Source organism: Eleginops maclovinus, chromosome 15 (genome assembly GCF_036324505.1).
Source record: "Eleginops maclovinus isolate JMC-PN-2008 ecotype Puerto Natales chromosome 15, JC_Emac_rtc_rv5, whole genome shotgun sequence".
Classification (NCBI taxonomy): Eukaryota; Metazoa; Chordata; class Actinopteri; order Perciformes; family Eleginopidae; genus Eleginops; species Eleginops maclovinus.
The window spans coordinates 16,699,133-16,717,908 of record NC_086363.1 but is presented as its reverse complement, the minus strand read 5'-3'; the positions used below and the strand labels follow the sequence as shown (position 1 = coordinate 16,717,908).

General features: G+C 39.2%; 1 protein-coding gene across 4 annotated transcripts in view; it reads right to left on the bottom strand.

Moving 5' to 3' along the window:
* fam49a (family with sequence similarity 49 member A) overlaps nucleotides 1-18,776 on the bottom strand; it is a 40,054-nt gene that overhangs the window by 8,618 nt on the left and 12,660 nt on the right. For 2 of the 4 annotated variants that reach the window (XM_063901452.1, XM_063901454.1), the window contains exons 2-3: nucleotides 9,316-9,371; nucleotides 2,690-2,769 (exon numbers count right to left, since the gene is read on the bottom strand). In XM_063901452.1, the coding sequence (XP_063757522.1) occupies nucleotides 2,690-2,759 (70 nt within the window). In that variant the 5' untranslated portion in view covers nucleotides 2,760-2,769; nucleotides 9,316-9,371. Of the gene's footprint in view, nucleotides 1-2,359; nucleotides 2,440-2,689; nucleotides 2,770-9,315; nucleotides 9,372-18,776 lie in introns of all 4 variants that reach the window. The other 2 variants (XM_063901450.1, XM_063901451.1) reach the window with 1 other exon arrangement.

Here is an 18,776-nt window from a genome sequence, read left to right as displayed (position 1 = left end):
GCATGTTTAATTAGAGTTTTATATGATGAAATGAAAGCACTGAAGACTGAATGATAACAGAATACAATGGAAAAGGTCATTTTAAAGTATAAATATTCAGAAGTCGGGTCTATAAGGACTAGCATGAAGGTATACCGTGTGTGCTACAGTAGTAAACTAAGTGTTCTGCTATAGTGAAATATTATGAGATGTGTTCAGGGCAGGCTAATCCAAAGCATGCTACAGCTAGCTCTTGGGTAGACATGGAGAAAAATAAAACCTGGTTTTTGTTCTAAAATAGGACTGAACCGTTTAGAAAAATAACTGATTGCTATTATTTTGACTGAAGTTGCCATTGCGATATGATTTGTGATGTATAATAGAAGGGGAATAACTATTTTTTAACCAATATTTATTTGAACTATTAAAAAGATGAATAAAAGGACCTTGGTGTTGGTTTTTTATTTTAGGAGGATTTGCAAACAAATATAGAAAATACTTTTATTTAATTAAGTCTGAACAACTGTTTGTGGGCTGGGACTTCTCTGCAGCACCACAATACTTTATATAGAACAATATTTTCAAATCATTTGCGAAATATTGTTCTTCCTTCAGTTTTAAACTTGCACTAGTTCTTATTGCCTTTGCAATACCTTTTTGTTAACTGTGCAGCCATATTGGTAAACAGGAACAGATGTCTTACAAGTCTTGATTATACTACATTTATACATTTTACCACATTGAATTAATGGTATTTATATTGCATATTTAAACGATATTCTCCTCTACTCTGCCATGTCTGCAACTATACATTGATTACATCATACTTCAGCAGGAATACATTGAATATGTCACATAATGCCATCAATTAATGGCCTTATATTCAGTATCTCGCATAAGTTTGATTTGCCTTAGTGTTGAGGTGATGTTTTAATATTTTGAGAGTCAAAGTCAGGTTTTAAATGTAACATTAATTCACAGGGTTTTGCTATCCTGACCACAGACAGAACGACGGCTCTAAATTTAGAGCGTAAGTGACTTTTAAACTGTGCTGCGTGGTGTTTTGCATTTCTAAAGCCCCTCCACTCCCATCATTTCCTCTTTGCTGAAAAAACAAAGGGATGGCTACATTGTGAGGGTGACTGAAATGCCACTGTGGGGGCGTTTTTTTTCTGCAGGAAAAAGAGAAGGCAGATTTATGTGCTTTGTATAAAAATGAACCAATTTCCCTTTTTGAATTTGAACCCAGGGAAGTGGGTGCTGCAGTGATGGAATGTGGAGTTTTGAAAGCATTCATATATTGATAAAACACTCATAACATCATGAAATAATAACCACAGATATGAGTATAATGCAGGAGGGGAAACTTAAAACACTATATAGTGCTGCAGACAGCTGTAGCAATCTTTCAAAAGTGGATCAAGGCACCAAAATATCCATAATGGTGAACATCTTGGAAAATGGTCGCCATTTCCAGCTGAGGAAACAGTATTTTAACATTGCATTGGATCAATTTAGCTGATTTTAATATTGAATTATATGTTTTTGACTGTGAGGAAGTCAAATGTAATATTTTGGAACTTCTTCAGAGCTATATTGTGTCACTTTAAACACAACATGTTAAAATCTGGGCCTTATTGGAAAGCATTTGGGACACTTAAACACTCTAATACTAGCTAGTCTTTATCCAAGCAGAAGTTGTTAGCCGACATACACCATGATGCCCATCTCTACTGCTGCACCCCATAATACCTCCAGCATCTCAACTACCATGCATTAAAAGCTACCCAGTTATTGGCAGATAATTTTGATTATATGGCTTAAACATGGTAAAAAGAAGCTTCTGAGGAAATCCCCCCATCTGAATTTGGTTTCTACAAGGCCAAAAACACATGATATGACACCAAGATCATTCATATAGGGCAAGAGAGAGTGATTATATGGCAAAAGATGACATTTCCCAGACATCCTTGGTGGAAAGTTGCTTCCATCTTGGATTTTTGTGTGGCTTTTTCAAACAGTTACCAATTGTAGTACTTGTATCCACTTCAGAAAGACTTCCCTGGTATATTGAATTAACTGCAGCACTATTATGAGAACTGTTGATGCTGTGTTAGTATAAAAAGTGCACATAGAGAGTAGTGCATGCAAATAAGTTAGTAAAAGCAGACAGCAAAAGGTCAGGGGTCAGCTCCATTGGTCTTCAACATGTCTCTAATGAATGGATTTCAAAAGCATAAATCAGTCTGATAAATGCAAAGCAGGTTTAACAGTTGAATAGGCTGACCCCTGACCCCTGAGAGCAGCTAAAGAGAGGTTCAAGGAAAGATGAATTTGGGATAAGGAAGGAGGAGTGTGGGGGGTGGGGGGCTGAGCTCACTTTCAAAGTCAAGGAAAAAGTTTGGCCCCTGTTCAAGCTCTGTGCAAGTGAGCACTTTTAACAGATTCCCCATTTGGTTTCTGCAGGAGAGAAGAAAGAGAGACAGGAACAAAGTGTGATGTTAGAAAGTCTCAAATACGTTATTGGAACAAAGGAGAAGAAGGTCCCGACGGAGTGAAGGGGAAAAAAAGGAGGAAGCGACAGAAAGGAAGCAGACTCCTCGAGGCTTCTTCATCGAGACCTGCTGATAGAAAGCAAGCAGCTGAGAGACCCCCCCCCCCTTCTCCATCCATCTTTTGTGTCTTTGATCCACTCCTCCGCCAGACTTACTTTCAAAGTCCAGGAAAAAGTGTGGATAGTTCTCTATATCCCTTGTTAGGACTTTTAGCAGGTTACCCATTCCAGCAAACCTGATGGTCAGAATACAGCAGAGAATAACACACATTTAAAAACGAGTCTCACAATAAAACATTTGTATCTAACAGAGGTTGTTTCCTTTGGTTCTGACTGTTGACCTTTCAGTTCACTACTCAGAAAGCGGTTTTATTTAATTACAAATGAAGTAGGAAGTTAGTTGAAAATGAGAATTATTTGTTATTTTTGTGACCCAGTCTAAAAACAGGAGCAGCTTAGGCAAGCCATTATAAAAGTAAAGCTGCATTTCTAGATAAAAGCCAATAACAATAATAATAAATGTAATTCAGCCTTTTCACTACAATAACACATTATTATTTATCCATCAATTCAGACAGCAAAGAACAAAAGCTGCCATCATAAATTCCCAGAAAATGTCTCGTGTTTGACTGAACTCCAAGATAAACATTTTACATCCTAGAACAAAATGAAAGTCAGAGTTGTAGGTATTTGTTTTGAAAAATAAATAAAAAACTACTGATTTCTGATTATTAATCCATCAGTTACTGGATGTATTATTTCAGCTCTACAATTTTGAATACATTTGAAGGGTAAACTAAGGATTTCTTATTTTGTGTGTATCAATAAGCACACACACACACACACACACACACACACACACACACACACACACACACACACACACACACACACACACACACACACACACACACACACACACACACACAAAGAACTTAAGTAAAACAAAAAAACACTTTTCCTTCCGTGTGCACGTGTGTTCCCTGGTCAGTAGAGAGGCTGAGACGGCAATGACTCCTCCCACCTTTGTTGGACAGAACTCCTGAGTTTCTGACCTTATTTCCCAGCTCTTTTGGTTCCAGAACACGTGGGAGCCCTAAATGGCGGTTTCACTCCATAAATGTTTTATTACACGCAAAAGGCAGTCAGTAGGTAGCTATTTCCAGAGAAAAGTCTCTCCCTCTTGAGCCATGGAGGGTGGTCTCAACTCTGTAATCCCAGCAGTTGTATAATATGAGGGCACGGCGGCAGGAAACCTCACAGCACATCATGGCGGGGCTGTGGAGACTGGATAACTGCACTGGGTTCAGATAGAGGGACGTTTTTACTTCTCGTTGGGTGGGAAACCAAAGTCACCTTAGGTCCTCTGACAAAACCCTTTTTTACAAAACAGAAATATATTTTTTAATATTAAAAAATGTAACTTCTTATGTTTATAGAAATATCTTTATTTTATTTAATAATTGTTTTGAACAAATTCTTACTTTAAATTCTTGTGTTTGTAGAAAACAAAAATCTATTTTATTTTATTTAGTATTAATTTAGTATAATATAATCTATTTTTTGTATTAATAAAATGAAGCGATAGTCATAGAATATAATTTGCCCTGTGGTAAATAAAGGATAATGACTCTGAATCTGTTTAATACTTTCTCTTTTTTATTGCCTCTATCATTCAGTCAGTGTATTAAGGACATGAAGCAGCTGTTTGTACAGACTATCCGGGCACACACTCTTTTCTTCTCACACACAGAGATCCAACCTCTCCTTGACTTCACTGCCATAGTTTGAGGAGACAACAAAAGCGACTCTGTCCTGCCCTGTGCACATGATCCTCACAGTGCACAGCCTCCAGCGGCCACTATTTCCAATCATAACCCTCATTCCTCCTCTTTCACCCCTCATAAGTTCAAAAACACATCGAGTACAATTTATTGAGGATCAGCTTTGACTCTGGAGACATGATTAATCCTATAAAGTGTTCAGATAATGGATTTTATGAAGTGATTCAACGCAGTGCTGTAATACAAGGTTGTTCCAGAAGGAGGCAGTGCTGCTTTACTTTACCTTCCACCAGCAGGGATTGCAGTTGTACTGAAATGATAGCATGTTGGTACATGTGCTTCATTTTTATAGAGCAACCCTGACCTGCAGCTACAACAAGTTCCTCAGCGAGTCTCTGCCTTTATCCGCAGCCAAACTCTGCTTCTGCTACCCTCAGGTGCCGGTATCCAGCAGAAGAGATACTACTATCAGACATGAATGACTGAGCATGTGACAACAAAGCTTCAAAAACAACGTATACATCAAGCTATACTATAACTTTCAACTCCGGGTATTTTGGTTCATTATGTGTGTGTGTGTGTGTGTGTGTGTGTGTGTGTGTGTGTGTGTGTGTGTGGGGGGGGGGGGGGGGGGGACTGTCTACAGATGCCTTAAGGAAGATAATTCACATGTTAAACTGTCTAAAACTATACTATTAATTTGTCTTACGACACATGAACTGCCTTCAACAACTTCTACAGAACACATTAGAGTCATCGGGTTTATGAACACTAGGGAGTGTCCGTGATTGCAGTGATGTCACTAAAAATGTAGCTGCATTGCATTCTGGTATGCTAAGGCTTTTGTTGATTAATTGGACCAAACAGGTCCGTGTACAGATGACCTAAAGACAAGGGAATTCAAAAACGAAGCATTCATCTGAGAAAGTGAAAAGGTACACCAAGGAGATATCCTGAATATGTGTCAACTTAGCACCATGATTAAAGTACGATACAGAGGGAGGAAAGATCATTCAATAAACAAAAACAGAAACCTAACATATAGAAAATCTGACCAAAGGAGTAAAAATTCCAACATGTATGCTCATTCAAGCTAAGATAATATCCTATGCCAGTTATCTTAAGGGACAGTTCTAACCACAAACCAAGAAAAACATACTTGCATGGGCCTAGTTGTGAGCTGTCTCATGTGGGAACTACTTTCTTTCCACTGTATCACTGCGCAGAAGGGTTTGTACCTATGATGACGGTGCGATGTAAACATTAAACATTAATACTGTCCTCCAAGGCTGAGCTGTAATGTAAGTTAGCTCTAACAATAGCCTAGCATGAGTTGAGTCATTCTTTGGTTTAAGGAAAGTACATAAAATATGTTTGGGCGCTTTGAGAAACAAACTTGAGTGAAATGTGGTTTCTTAATATTGCAGAGGAGTCAGACCTCCCTACACTTAATATCTTGGATACTCATCAAACAATCTAGATTGATAAATAGCACTACAGGTAAGAGAAAAATAAACATTTTAGATTGCGTGGAGAACTGTGCTTTCAACGTGTAGTTAGGTTTGAGCTTTATTTCCCCCTGAGGGAAAACAAACAAGTTCCAGCCGCATTCTTGAAAGCGGAAATGAAAGCAACAGCAGCTCCAGACAAGCTGAACACACTATTAATAATTAAAGAAACGTACATTTATACAAAATTTAAAAAAGGATTGGATAGAGACATTTTTTACAAGCTCACTGTCATTGTGTACAACATGCCACATATGGTAAAATCAAGAGTAAAACTGAGCATATAAAAGATGTCTGCACTCCCCAAGGTCTCCTGTTTATTCACTTAAGGCATGTTACATATATGGTTTTCTTGCCATTATAACAACGCTGGCTAGCTGGAGCACAGGAGTTTTCAACTGCAGACATTTTTATTTGTAAAGCAATAAAATCACAGATGGAACCAATACCGTAAACAATGGCTCAGTTCTATTAACGATCTAAGTATGCCAGCACAGTGAGTCAGGAATCTGGAGCTTGCTCTTACATGAATTAAATGCAGTAGCTATTGTTTATTATGACAGTACTTTTCCTGTCATGGAATATGTAAATGTCTGCTGTGAAGAGAACAATTAAGGACAAGCCTCGCTAATGCTGGTTGGAACATATTCATCTTGACAGGCGAGGTCTAACCAGGTATATGAATGTTTCAGAGTCTTTGGTTTCCTTTTATGACTTAAAGGAGGATTGTTTGCTTTTCTTCCTCAGAAATCTCTGCTTGTTACAAGCAGGGTTAAATAGTGGTCACATAACATGACTCCTGCTGACTTGGGTCAACGAAGCCAGCAGATAGGATGGGTGTTTAATTTAATCCGATTAACTCCTCAAAGGTGGCTCAACAAAAAAAGAGTGAGACACACCTGAGTAGCAGAGCAGGAGTTAACTGGATATATGTAAGGTCATTCTGTGTAACTCAATGATTTGGCAGTAAAGTGTGTGGGACTACAGTTGCAAACTGAACTCTTTAAATAGTTTCTACAGTGCGAGGCATTAGCTGTGATGATGATACAGGTACAATTCATGTTCACTAAACATGCGTTACCATACGGAAATATTCGTTATGCAATTTATACCCAAGGGGGATTAGCAGAACTATGAGTGGATAAGTGTTTTCAGGATTGGGCAACTATAAAGAACCTTTTGCATCTACTAAGAGCTTCAGAGAACTATAAACTCTCTGTTACATGAGACTTTCCCGTCTCTTCGCTTCGGTCAGAACAGACGGGGAAGGGGAAACTCTGCTGGGGAATTTCTCGTCTGCCCGGTTCCTCTTTCAAAACCACTTACCTCTACGGCCTGGATGGAAAGTGTGGAAAATGTAACTCTTTCCCATAGTGTTAACCATCAGCTGTCTGACGTGGTTCAGATTGAAAGTGAAATATCACATACAGTGTACCAGAGATAGGGATATTTGTGTGCGAGACAAATAATATTTCTCTTCATGAAGTCATTTACAAGAATATCCCAACTAGAAAGGAAAGAAATAAGGAAGGTGTGGTCGGATATTGTGGTGCAAAAGCAAATGTCAGACTTGTGTGACTGGGGAACTTCAGGGGTGCTTCGCCTTCTTACTGTCGGCGTGCGCCCTCATACCAAAATGACAATTTTCCTCGTAACATTTTAAAGTGATGGCAGAAAACAATATTTCTTTTTGTCAAAAACGGCGACGGCAGAGACAGCTCTGTTTTTACGGAGAATAAATAGGGGATGGATGTCCGTTGGGTGGACGGGTGGACGAGTGGCAGGCAGCAGGCGTACACTGAAACTGTGATTTCTGAATGACATGCTTTCTTTTACGCTCCTTTTTCAGTAGTGGAAGGAAAGAAACTGTATCTCGGATTTATTTGTTGTTTGAGGTGCAATATATGACTCAGCAGCTTTAAGACACGAAGGAACACTTATTTTCCACTTCGCTCTGATGCAGTATTTTCACTGGAAAGAGGGCGGGGCCGTCATTTTGACCAGAGGTGACGTTAGTCGCCTCATCCTATTTTATTTTGTTGGTCAACTTATAGGAAATTGTTTTATGATCTATATATGTACTTGTATGACTTTTTTCTCTCTCTTTTCATTTTACGGTATTGTATTTATTTTATTATTTCAGCCCCTGAGATGCTTTGTGAACTCGTAACTTGAGACCTTAAACAGATCTTTTTAATTATTTCTATTTTTCTTTTGGTCACAATGTTTGAGTCTTTGAACAAAACATGTTGAAATTGGATACTCACTGGAGGGCTAATTTAGTTTTCTTGTACCTTGTCTGTTAATATATATTAATATATAATTAATATTAAATTAGTTGGATTAAAAAAAAAAGACACAAATAAAACATTCCACAAGTTGCTCTCAGGGACACTAACCGACACAAACCTGCCTAACAGCCCCACTGTCCTCCTTTAACTTCATTTCAAACATTCCTCTTCTTTAAAAGATGTGCTAGTGAAACAATGCAGCCGCCTCAAGGCTATCTGCGTATTATAATTAAAGCAAACTCAAAATGAATGCCACGTTCAAATTGCCTTCTGCCGTCTGAAACAACCTCTGTTGGGAGACAAATGACGCTGTGAGCAAACAAACACAATCATTTGAAGAGTTAAAATCCATTTTGTATTCCTCCAAGGTCTCATATTTTCTTTTTAATCGGAAAACGGTGTGAGAATGAATGTCATAAAATATAATTTGCACTGTCACATAGCAACCAAATCAGATCCAATACCAGAAACTGAATTCATCAGTGAGAGGAGCTCCACAGGGCACCTTTAATTAACATCTGGAAAAAGAGACCCAAAAATGTCCCTGCAAACAGAAAATAGCTGCAGCTGTTCTCTTTGAACACATTTTCATTTCTTTCTAAAGCTGCAATCATTTTCTTTAACCCAACTGGAAAACTTGGTAATTGAGCCTAATTGATAATGCTCATTTCAAACGTATCAGTAATATAGATTATTTTCAAAGATACATTTCCCTAAGCTTGGATATTTTCAGAATCCTGTTAATCCTCTAAAGATGTGGCCATGTGTAACTGATGGTCAGTAGTAGAAGCCTTTGCCTGGCATTAGACGCTTTTAATAGGCCTTTGGATTATGAAAATGACTAATCATTTAACTTGCTAGATATTGGGGTATCAGAGAATACAATGGTCATTAAAATGTTTGCTCTTTCCACATGTAATAAGTGAAATCCAAACTTCACCCTTCCCTCTGCCCAAATCTAAGAAATGTTAACAGAGTTTTGTATTTCTCTTTGAACAGCCCGGAGGATAAACAGTGCCTTGGAGGGAGAAAGTTTTGGGCGCTCTACAACAAGTGCAGGCTAATCCCAGCAGCAGTCATCTAAACCACAGCTTAGTGACTGGGCTGATGTGCTTCAGTGGCAGCTCACACTGTGGTCTGACTCCAACATGACTCCACATGCTCCAGAAACTGTGTTTTAAAGAGAAAGAGTCATATACCTTCTCTGGTGGAGGAGCCCGGGTTGCTGTCTATATCATCCGCTTTCTCTTTGTCTCTGAAAAAAGAGAAAAGAAAGAGCGTGTTAAAATACATATTGGAAATAAAGGCAATCACACAACATGTGTGCATCGGACAGGTAGGGTATCACATTTCCATCCTCCACCTTTCTCACATATAAGAGTACGGCTAGCAAATACAGCCACAAAACACACACTGAATTATTTAACAGTGAAATCTACACCCTTGTCTGTGTGATGTTTAAAATAAAGCTGATTAAAGCTCCGTCTGCTGCATGTTCACTGCAGTATTAAATGTCCTGGGAAAAGCTGGGGATGCTTACAGTCATTAGCCTGCTCTGTACTGTTACTGCCTGCAGCGAATAAATACAAAAGATGGCACCATTTCTTTCTACCGATGAAAGAATTATCTGAAGTTAATTTATATATCTTTTTAAAATGTCGTCAGGCTGGACATGTCATAAAGAAATAAATAAGAACAATTGCAATATCCTGCATTGTTTCTATTTAAAAAGCAGGAGTCGATATATTTGTTACAGGCAAAAGAGATAGAATAAGATATCTTAATTAGGGATTGAGGTGCGCATAGATTTCCCACCCTAAACATTGTTTTCTACAGACTAACATATCTTAGCTGCGTACTGATCCTTTCAATGGAAAAAGAAAAATCATACCATAACCATTTCAATTATATTTTTCAATGAAAATGAACATAATGGAAAGATGATCAATCAGAATCGGATGGCTTTATTCATCCCACAGAGGGGACATATTCATTATTTACAGCAGAAAGAGCCAAAGACAGCTTAATATCACACCCAAGATACACAAATATATGAAATGACTCCAGTTTTACAAAAAAAAAAAAATCAATACTGTAATTCTAATGTCTAACGTCCAAAATAATCGTTATACGTTATTTTTTTCTAAATCGTGCAGCTGAAATATATAGTAAAGGATACATTTAAACATTTTATCAACAACAGATTTATGAGTGATTTATAAATATATCTGCGAATGATTCATTTGGACCTGGAACACCTGTGCTGTGCAGTGACATTATTGCTGGTGGAGACACTTTAAGAGCCAAAGGGTGGAACTGTTTCTGGCATCAGAATGGATTTTGAGATGGCATCCAGCTGAACAATAGAGGAAATCATTAGCAGGGCAGGCCATCATTACGCACTCCAGCCCATCTATAAATACTCTCTGTGCTCCAGTGCATGGGAATACAACGGCCAATTTCCAGACATAGAAACCTGACTGAAAAGATACAAGCATCAGCAAATCTCAGATTTCCCAGTGAGGAACAGGGGGAAAAAAAGGTGGTCAATGGTTAATTGAGTTTAGAAATTTGGGCTTTGACTCTGGATTGAATTGGGAGGAGCCAAGGGATCGAACCGCCAATCTTCCAATAAATGAACTACAACCACAAAGAGAAGATTCACATGATGACCAAGGCTCTACGATTCTGAATGGATTAAAGAATTATTGTGTGAATGTTTTATTAAGTTATATTTTTTATTAAAAGGAAAGGCAAAAGAAAAACTACTCAACACACGAGGGCACAGTGCAGCATCAGGGATGTCTTGTAGACACATTTTAGAGTCACTAAATAAAAAATGAGCTATTCAAGACAGGGGTTTAAAATGAAACCCTTCACACGGACTAGCATTAGCAAAGCAGAGCTGCAAAACCTATTTAAAGCAAATAAAACACACTCATATCTTTAGCAGGCTTCAATGACATGGTGTCACACTAATTTAGTCTAAATGACAACTAAATTAGACCAGTATGCATGCACACACAGGCTTTTAGGGAGGGGGGAGTCTGGACGCCCTGTACTAAAAATAATAAGAAATTGGACACCCTACTTTTAGGCAAGACGCCCTAAAGACGCCCTAATTTTTTCCTCCGCTGTTTTCCCCGGTAATTTCGCTGAATGTGACCAAAATTCGCCGATTCTTATTTGGTGGCAATAACTGTCGATGAACCGGGGGAAAAACAACAACAAAAACGTCAGGACGATGCGACCGGCGAGAACTGTAGTGGGGAGGGGGGCGCATGACGGATATCAAAATGTGTGTGGTTCCTTTGAATAATAGGGAGCCTTTACTTTTAAAGATCGATAAATGGATGTTGCTTGTGGAGAACAGTGTACTTAATTCCCACTACTGACATATTTACAGTTGATAATGTCCTTTATAATATTTGATTGATTTGATTTGATATGAAGGCTAAATGAAAAAAAAAAGTTTCAAGTGACTGTGAAAGATGAGGAAAAGAGGAAGAACACAGACAACGAAATCCAGCTTCTTCCAGCAGAGTAGTCATGTAAGAATTGTTTTCTTGTGTGAATGTTCAAAGGTGTGAAAGCATCACAAACACATAGCTAATACAACTGTATGCTAAGTGTCTTGCATAAATATATGATATAGATTAACAAAATTGAATAAGTAGACATACAAGATGTATGTGACAATTAAGTTGTACCTTTTAGTTTCAGTTACACTCACTGTTCTTTGTATTAACTTATATATTGTATATCAATCAGTGTAATTATAATATTACCCAAAAGTGATCTGGTCTTCCCCACCCCCCGACACACACACATACCTCCTCCCAACCTCAGCACAAAAATAATGTTGTAACAAAGACAAAAACGTGGCTGTATTCCACAAAATGTTCACCTCAAAATGCAGGAAATAGTGTTTCAGAGAGTTATGAATTTCAAAAAAATTCGGCCTGCGGTTTAATGTGACCTGTCAAACGTCAGGGTATGTTAGTTTGTGGTTTGCACACAGCACTTCAATTTGCTGCCCTTATTTGGGCTCATTCGGGTGTTTTCACGTGACAAATGCTAATTGCCTCGCACACACACATCCAATATAAGATCAGACACATTCATCAGGGTAAGAACAGATTTGGCTGTCAGCGCACGTTTAAGGGATCTCTTTCTTTCCTCATGTGCACGAACAAATGAAAGAAGAAAATAAGAGAACATTCATGCATGAGGCCAAATGATATGCCATGGGTGATTAAGCTTGCATAGCGTACACACACACTTTCAGAATAAACTCACCCCTATACAAATTAGTACAAGCACTGATCATACCAGGTAGCAGGAAGCATTATCTATCTACTGTGTGCACATTTTCTACAAACTGTGAAATCTCCTTTCTTCTATTGCAATAATACAGCATCCAGGAGCCTGAAGACAGTCCCATCTGTCAGAGAAAATAGTCCTCATCCATCTGTGTTGACCCACATCCCTCCTCTGGAGAACCTGCACGGCAAGCCAGGGAAATAAAGGTGGCATGCTGTGGATGGATGGATGGGGGCCCCCTAGGGACACTAGACACACTCCTTATAGAGCAGTCCTAAAACTCAGCAATGAGTTTTACCACTTCTGGTTTGAAGTCAGAAACAATGATTGCTAATAAACGAGACCGCCAAATGTCATCACGCCGAAACATTAGCCACATTTAGCTTAGCCTTGTGACTGTGATGTCTTTGTTTTTAGCCTTACTCTAGATTTCTTCTTCTAGCGACGGCAATTTACGCCTCCAAAAACACACAACTGGTGTTAATATTTGGAGATTATCCTGCTTAACACAACATGTAATTATCATAAGCATGTGTTGGCTACAGACCTTCCTTTCATCATCACTGCACCACAGTAATGTGCGGTGAGTCCCCGTGCTCTGACACATTACCTCAACATTATGCTGTCCCCACAGACACACGTCTGGTCCCTTTCTGGACCTCTTAGGCACACACACTTGCCAAAACACCATGTGGACAGCACAGACCGAGCGCTGAGGAGAGCAGACACTTCACCATCATTTATTATACAAGCAACTTCTCTCTTTCTGTGAGTCAACTTCTTTATCAGGGTTTCCCTCCTTCCCGTTTCTCGATTTCTTTTTCCCTTTAATTTCTCCACTTCCTCTTCAACGACTCAAAGCTGGATATTCTTTATTTTTTCCTTTTCAATGCTAGGAAACAAGCAGGTGTCACCAGGCAATCGACCAATTTGCACAATGACACTGAATTCAATTACAACGTAGTCCATTCCGATTATAAAAACAGCCATTAGCGACCCAGATGGAGACTGTCATCCATATAACCCTTCATATGGGCAGTTATATAGCGCACATTGAGTCAGGCAGTAAGCAGACGACTCGGTTTAACGGTCAGAAAGTCAGTAAATATGTCAATCATGCCGGCAGGTGGTAGAGCCAGACAGAGAGGATGGAGATGCGTGCAGACTCCGAAAAAATAAACATGTTTTTCAGGAAACATCAATCGAAAGCCGGAATGGAATTTTCCAGTGACCCCACCGGGAATAGCTTGCATAATAATACAGGCCCCATTCTGTGTTATTAACCGTGTTACATCGGATCCTTTTGTTGGTTTTACTTTTTTTCACAGTGAGATAATCATTGCCAACCAGACTTAAACCAACTTATCTATAAACTTAAACAAAAGCTACAAAAATGATGGATCTCAGGCATTTCATTTCCAAACTAATTTATTCCCAAACAACGCTTACATATCTAGTCTGTTCTCAACCACTCAGGCTGAATTGTTCTTTGCCCTATGGAAATGAGGACTATCAAAAAACACTGGTGTCTTCATAAAGTGAGACTTATACAATTAGCTGTCGCTGTAGTTGAGCTTTAGTGTCTTTTTATACGTTTCTGGATGAGGGGCTGAGTTTGTACAAATCTTCCGTTATTACACATCAGTCCATTTGGCAGTCAGGCTAAATGGTTTAATAGGCTGGGATATTTAGCCCCATAGAATACACTAATTGAACATTTTACGACGACCCTAGCTTTGACACAGGCAGCTGTCGGTGTCTGTAGTCAGCACTCCTTATTCTTACTCAAAGTCCCCCCCACATCACTATCTGATTGCTTTAACATCACTACTGATAGCCTGTCAACACCCCTGAAGGTGCAAAGCAGCTGCTGGGCAGATTATAATGAAGTTACCATAAAAATCCTTTATTCTGAAGTAGCAAAAATCCCCAGGAAGTCAGGTAGTAATGATCCTCCATTAGTTATAATATTACTGGTTGTAAGTTAAGTTGTATAAAAACAAAAACAGTAGGTTAGGAAGAGGAAAATAGGGGAAATAGTTTGAGTTTGCTATTAAAATGCACAAAATAAGATTGACATACAATATCGTTGTACGTATTATAACAACTTAAAGCTTACATTATACACTGCATGGCCAAAACAAAGGTCACAAGCCTGTGGGGGCAGTGCTATGATCTGGGGTTGCTGCAGTTGGTCTGGTCTAGGTTCAGCAATGTGCCCAAAGAATGAGGTCAGCTGACCTGAATATACTGAATGACCAGGTTATTCCATCAATGGATTTGTTCTTCCCTGATGGCACGGGCATGTTCCAAGAGGACAATGCCAGGATCCATCGGGCTCAAATTGTGAAAGAGTGGTTCAGGGAGCATGAGACATCATTTTCACACATGGATTGGCCCCCACAGAGTCCAGACCTGAACCTGATTGAGAATCTTTGGGATGTGCTGGAGAAGACTTTGCGCAGTGGTCCGAATCTCCCGTCATCAATACAAGATCTTGGCGAAAAAATAATGCAAGACAGAAATAAATGTTGTGACGTTGCAGAAGCTTGTGGAAACGGTGCCACAGCGAATGCGTGCCGTAATCAAAGCTAAAGGCGGTCCAACGAATATTAGAGTGTGACCTTATTTTTGGCTGGGCAGTGTATATATATATTTTTTATAAGGAACATATACAGTTCCGGAAAAAATGAAGAGACCACTCTTTCTTAAATGTTTATCTCTACATGTATGGCAGCCATTCCAGTGTCTGTTGAATTCCAACACGGAGAAAAATTGTCGATAGTTTATAGAATCACATTTTTAAAATAATTGAACTCAAAGACACACAAATATTAAAACAAGAGAAAATGATAATGCTGAAGAGGTCTCTTCATTTTTTCCCGGGGCTGTAAAACCTTGTCTTGTCAATAAATTGTAGACATGTGCAATTGTTTTGTATTTTTACAGGGTCAGTTGCCAAAACTAAGCGGCACATATACAACCGATTGAGGCTTTAATTGTACGCTACACCTAAAGAAAGGGAGCCTCCCTCAGCTGTGAGCGACTACAGAGGGAGTTCCCTCTGTCAGGGAGTGGGCGGGTGTAGGAATGGGTTTGGAATTGGGTCAATGATGGCAGCTTCAGTGGAACTGTTTCTAACACTTTCTCCAGATACGCTTTACCCATCTGGTCAGCTTTAAAGAATTATGATCTTTGTAACAACTCTGATTCACCAGACCCCGGCGACCAATGTCCAGTTCAAACAAAGAGTGTTGAAGGAAAAGGAACATTTTTTATCACAGTTTAGTTCGAGTCTCACTCAAATGTGCAACACGTGTCAAGTACTTGTTGACAGACGATGACCTTTTTCTAACCTGGTGTGTGGTCCTCACACCCAACCCGCAAACACATTAGTCTATTTTGTGCACAACCATGCAATCCATTTCTAAAAGCTGTTTCCATGGTGACAGCAGTTTGTCGGTTAAAACAGGGGAAGCACATTAATACGAGTGTGTCACACACACACACACACACACACACACACACACACACACACACACACACACACACACACACACACACACACACACACACACACACACACACACACACACACACACACACACACACACACACACACACACACACACACACACACACACACACACACACACACACACACACACACACACACACACACACACACACACTTTGTTCTTCAATAGGTTACGGTTTGGAAAAGGGGAAGGTGTGTGATGAAAGCTGCTGCTGTTACTTCTGGTTGACTGCATGCAGGATGCTAACCCCTCTGGGTAAAGAGGTAGAGTGTGATGGAGGAGTAATCCCGCAGGGGGAAAATATGCATTGTGCATCCAAACAAATTAAAGACGAACAAAAAGCGCATCAATATTTTGACTTTATGTTGCTTAGGGAAATCACTAAACAAAGAAGAATGACCGAAGGGGAGCAAAACTAAACGTCACTGGAAAAAAACGTTCACGCATGGACTATGTTTTCAAATCTGATCCACAAGTAAACAGGAAATCTTCCTCTGAATGAAAATCAAAACAGTTGTAGATCTATTAAAAAGGTGCATTAACATGGAAAGACTACTTGCTACTACCAAATGTAACCCTCCAATGGTCTGTAGCCAAAGTTTAAACAATGAGACCAAAGACTCCATGTCCCACAGTTCACTGGGTTAAATGGACCATAATAGAGAACATTCCCGAGTCCCTCTTATCAGTCCCTCATATCAGCTGTGCTTTCAGGGACTGTTTACTCGGCCAACATTAGCCTCAAGCCACTGAGTACTTAATGAATCAGTAAGAACACTTTATAATCTAGTGCAAATATGTCCAACACAATTTGAAGTGTCCTTACCAATAAAGCTAAATACAGTGTGTGAGCATGACATATCTCTTAGCTTTATTTACGTTCTTCCAATGAGTATCGTGTTATCTGCTTGCCTTGAAATTGTTACTCATAAATATGCCTGTGAAATGTCTTTCTAGCTGTGATTTACAGGAGTTACTGGTGAATGGGTCATAAATGTAATGCTATGTCATAACCAGAAAAGGTCTCGGAAATCATGCCGAAGTACACCCGGATCAGGATATTGCATTTGCACAGCTATTACTACTACTGAAACACATCCAGGAAATGTGCCAAGCAGAAAAACAAACCTTGAAAATGTCCTATTACAATAAAACAACGACATTGTACTCTATAAAACAAATCAGATTTACTGCAAGTGCATGGGTTAGTTCCACATTTTTTCAATAAAGTTATCAGTCAGTGTAAAAAATCAATCGAGTGAAGAAACATCATGTGTCTTTTCCCTTGCGCTGATGGGAGAGTGGTGAGCACAGACACAAAGAGACAAAGTCACAGAGCATTTGTCAAGGTCGACAGCAGAAGTGCCCTAAACTCTTCTCCACCTCCTACGAAAAAGGCAAGAGTCAAGGTTGTCACACCAGATTGGAAATATAAAGCTTCATGAACACTGGTTCCTGAGTTTTACAGGGAGATGCATACTGCTGATCTGCAAGTCTCTACTTTGCAGTCAGGAACATTTTCTTGTCCTGAGGGGAGGAACAGGCCGTGACCTAGTTTTGGATCAAGATCCGTTGTTTTCTTAATACTGCATCCAAGTTTCCACAGTCAGAAATTAGGAATAGTTCAAATTGTGCCTGGTCTACAGCTATGATAGGCATCCTTTTGTGCAGAGGGTTAAGGAAAAGCATAACTTTGTGTTATATACGGTTATAAGGGGTGACATTTTGGAGCTCATTGTCATCGTTGCTTTAATTCTTCCTTCAATTTCAACTAGGCACTCACTCATTAAAAAAAGAAAAAAATTCATTAATGAAATTAATTAAATATAAAGCCTGGTCCAACTCCTCACTCTTCCTATTTGATGTAAAATGCATGTAAATCTGGCAAATAGGTTGAAACATTAAGTTATTTTTAAAAAACACTGCTCTTTGATGCATTGTTGAATCACTCATTAACGTATTTCAGTAAATATCCAGCATGAGTGATTGGTTATGTTACAAAAAATGAAAAGTGACTTCTTTTAAACACATAGTATTAATGTAAGCACATCAATACATTTCATAGAACAAGTTATATAACCACTGGGTCCTCCTAGAATAAAATGTAATGAACATACAGTACTGCTTTGTTTTTTGAGGGCATTTAAAATAATTGAAGTAATATGTAGTATTAGCCATATTAAAAAGAAAATAAATGTGCAGTTTAAACTTGCTGTCGGTTTGTGAACATCATTTGTTTAGTTTGTGTAAAATCACACTTTATGAGTTTAATCGGCTGCTCCATTACCCACTCCCTAAACCAACGGGATAAACCCTGGATAGCGTGACAGCTGTTGATGTTCAGACATCCAGGACTGAACCTGTAAATCAATTATTCACATGAATGAACATTATCTCCACCGCTGGAGAATTCCAAAGTATATTCCTAACATTGCTCAAGGTCACGCAAGGGGAGTAGGTGTGCTAATTTGTGACTGAGCAAGAGCGTAAGCTGAAGTCCCAGGTGACATCGGGCAAGAGGATTAATGTGTGTGTTTGTGCACGAGTATGATGGCAAAAGTCTGTCCTTCACTGCAATGTGAAACGCCAAGGATGGAGTCAGTGAGAGAGAAAGGAGAGGAGGGGAGGAGTGACACATCTGGCTCTGGATGATCTGCCTCCTGCAAACACCCTCTAAGGGTTCAAACTAAGGCTAACTCTCATTGGAGGTTCAATGGGCTGGAAGTGTGCCACTGTCCCATGAGTAAATGGACGTACGTGTGCGTGTGTGTGTGTGTGTGTGTGTGTGTGTGTGTGTG